The following is a 1,717-nucleotide window of genomic DNA, read 5'->3' on the forward strand; positions in this document are numbered from 1 at the left end:
ACGCCCGCCGGGCGTTGGCGCTGCGCATCCCCATCCCTACGGAGAAGATCGTCAACCTGCCCGTGGAGGACTTCAACGCCCTGGTGGGCCGTTACCCGCTGTCGGAGCCGCAGCTGGCGCTGGTGCGCGACATCCGCCGGCGCGGCAAGAACAAGGTGGCGGCGCAGAACTGCCGCCGCCGCAAGCTCGAGACCATCGCCCGCCTCCAGGGCGAGCTGAGCCGCCTGGGGCGCGAGCGCGAGCGCCTGCTGCGCGACCGCGGCTTGGCCGAACGGGCGCTGGGTGCTCTGCGCCGCGATTTGGGGCGCCTCTCGCGGCAGGTGTTGGGCGCCTTGCGCGACGCCGCCGGCAACCCGCTGCCCCCCGAGAGCTTCGCTTTGCGCCTGGCGCCCGACGGCGCCGTCTGCCTCGTGCCTCGCGCTGCCCGCCCCGAGCCCGGCGACTAGAGAGGTGGGTGGGGGTCCCGTCTGCCACCACCCACCACCGCCACCACCTCCCGGTGCCATCCTGCGCCCCTCGGTGCTCAACGATGCCCTTGGGTGCCCCTGATGCCATCCTGCACCCCTTGGTGCTCAACGGTCCCCTTGAGGCATCCTTCAGCCTGTGGGAACCAGGAGCACCTTTGGGTGCCCCTGATGCCATCCTGCATCCCTTGGTGCTCAACGGTGCCCTTGGAGCATCCTGCAGCTCATGGGAACCGGGAGCACCTTTGGGTGTCCCTGATGCCATCCTGCGCCCCTTGGTGCTGAGCAGTGCCCTTGGGTGCCCATGGTGCCATCCTGCGCCCCTCGGTGCTCAATGGTGCCCTTAGAGCATCCTGCAGCTCATGGGAACCAAGAGCACCTTTGGGTGCCCCTGATGCCATCCTGCACCCCTCGGTGCTCAACGGTGCCCTTGGGTGCCCCGATGCCATCCTGCGCCCCTTGGTGCTCAACAGTGCCCTTGGGTGTCCCTGATGCCATCCTGCACCTCTTGGTGCTCAACAGTGCCCTTGGGTGCCCCGATGCCATCCTGCGCCCCTCGGTACTCAACGGTGCCCTTGGAGCATCCTGCAGCTCACGGGAACCAGGAGCACCTTTGGGTGCCCATGGGGCATCCTGCACCTCTTGGTGCTCAACGGTGCCCTTGGGTGCCTCTGATGCCATCCTGCGCCCCTTGGTGCTGAGCAGTGCCCTTGGGTGCCCCTGATGCCATCCTGCGCCCCTCGGTGCTCAACGGTGCCTTTGGGTGCCCCTGATGCCATCCTGCGCCCCTTGGTGCTCAACGGTGCCCTTGGGGCATCCTGCAGCTCATGGGAACCAAGAGCACCTTTGAGTGTCCCTGATGCCATCCTGCACCTCTTGGTGCTGAGCAGTGCCCTTGGGTGCCCTTGATGCCATCCTGCACCCCTTGGTGCTCAACGGTGCCCTTGGAGCATCCTGCAGCTCACGGGAACCAAGAGCACCTTTGGGTGCCCATGGGGCATCCTGCACCTCTTGGTGTTCAATGGTGCTCTTGAGGCATCCTTCAGCCCATGGGAAACGGGAGCACCTTTGGGTGCTTGGGGCACCATCCTGCACCCCTTGGTGCTGAGCAGTGCCCTTGGGTGCCCATGGTGCCATCCTGTGCCCCTCGGTGCTCAGCGGTGCCCTTGTGGCACCCTGCAGCTCATGAGAACCAGGAGGACCTTTGGGTGCCCATGGTGCCATCCTGCACCCCTAGCTGCTCAACGGTTCCC

General features: G+C 66.5%; 1 protein-coding gene across 1 annotated transcript; it reads left to right on the top strand.

Annotated features, from left to right (window-relative positions):
* Window positions 1-5: 5 nt before the first annotated feature.
* NFE2 (nuclear factor, erythroid 2) lies at window positions 6-1,711 on the top strand (the record flags this gene model as incomplete). Its single annotated transcript, XM_026061801.1, has 1 exon — window positions 6-1,711. A coding segment is annotated over one exon (441 nt), but the record flags the coding sequence as incomplete, so codon positions are not given.
* Window positions 1,712-1,717: the final 6 nt, after the last annotated feature.

The sequence above is a fragment of the Apteryx rowi genome, unplaced genomic scaffold (assembly GCF_003343035.1).
Source record: "Apteryx rowi isolate R43461 unplaced genomic scaffold, aptRow1 scaffold_1858, whole genome shotgun sequence".
NCBI lineage: Eukaryota > Metazoa > Chordata > Aves > Apterygiformes > Apterygidae > Apteryx > Apteryx rowi.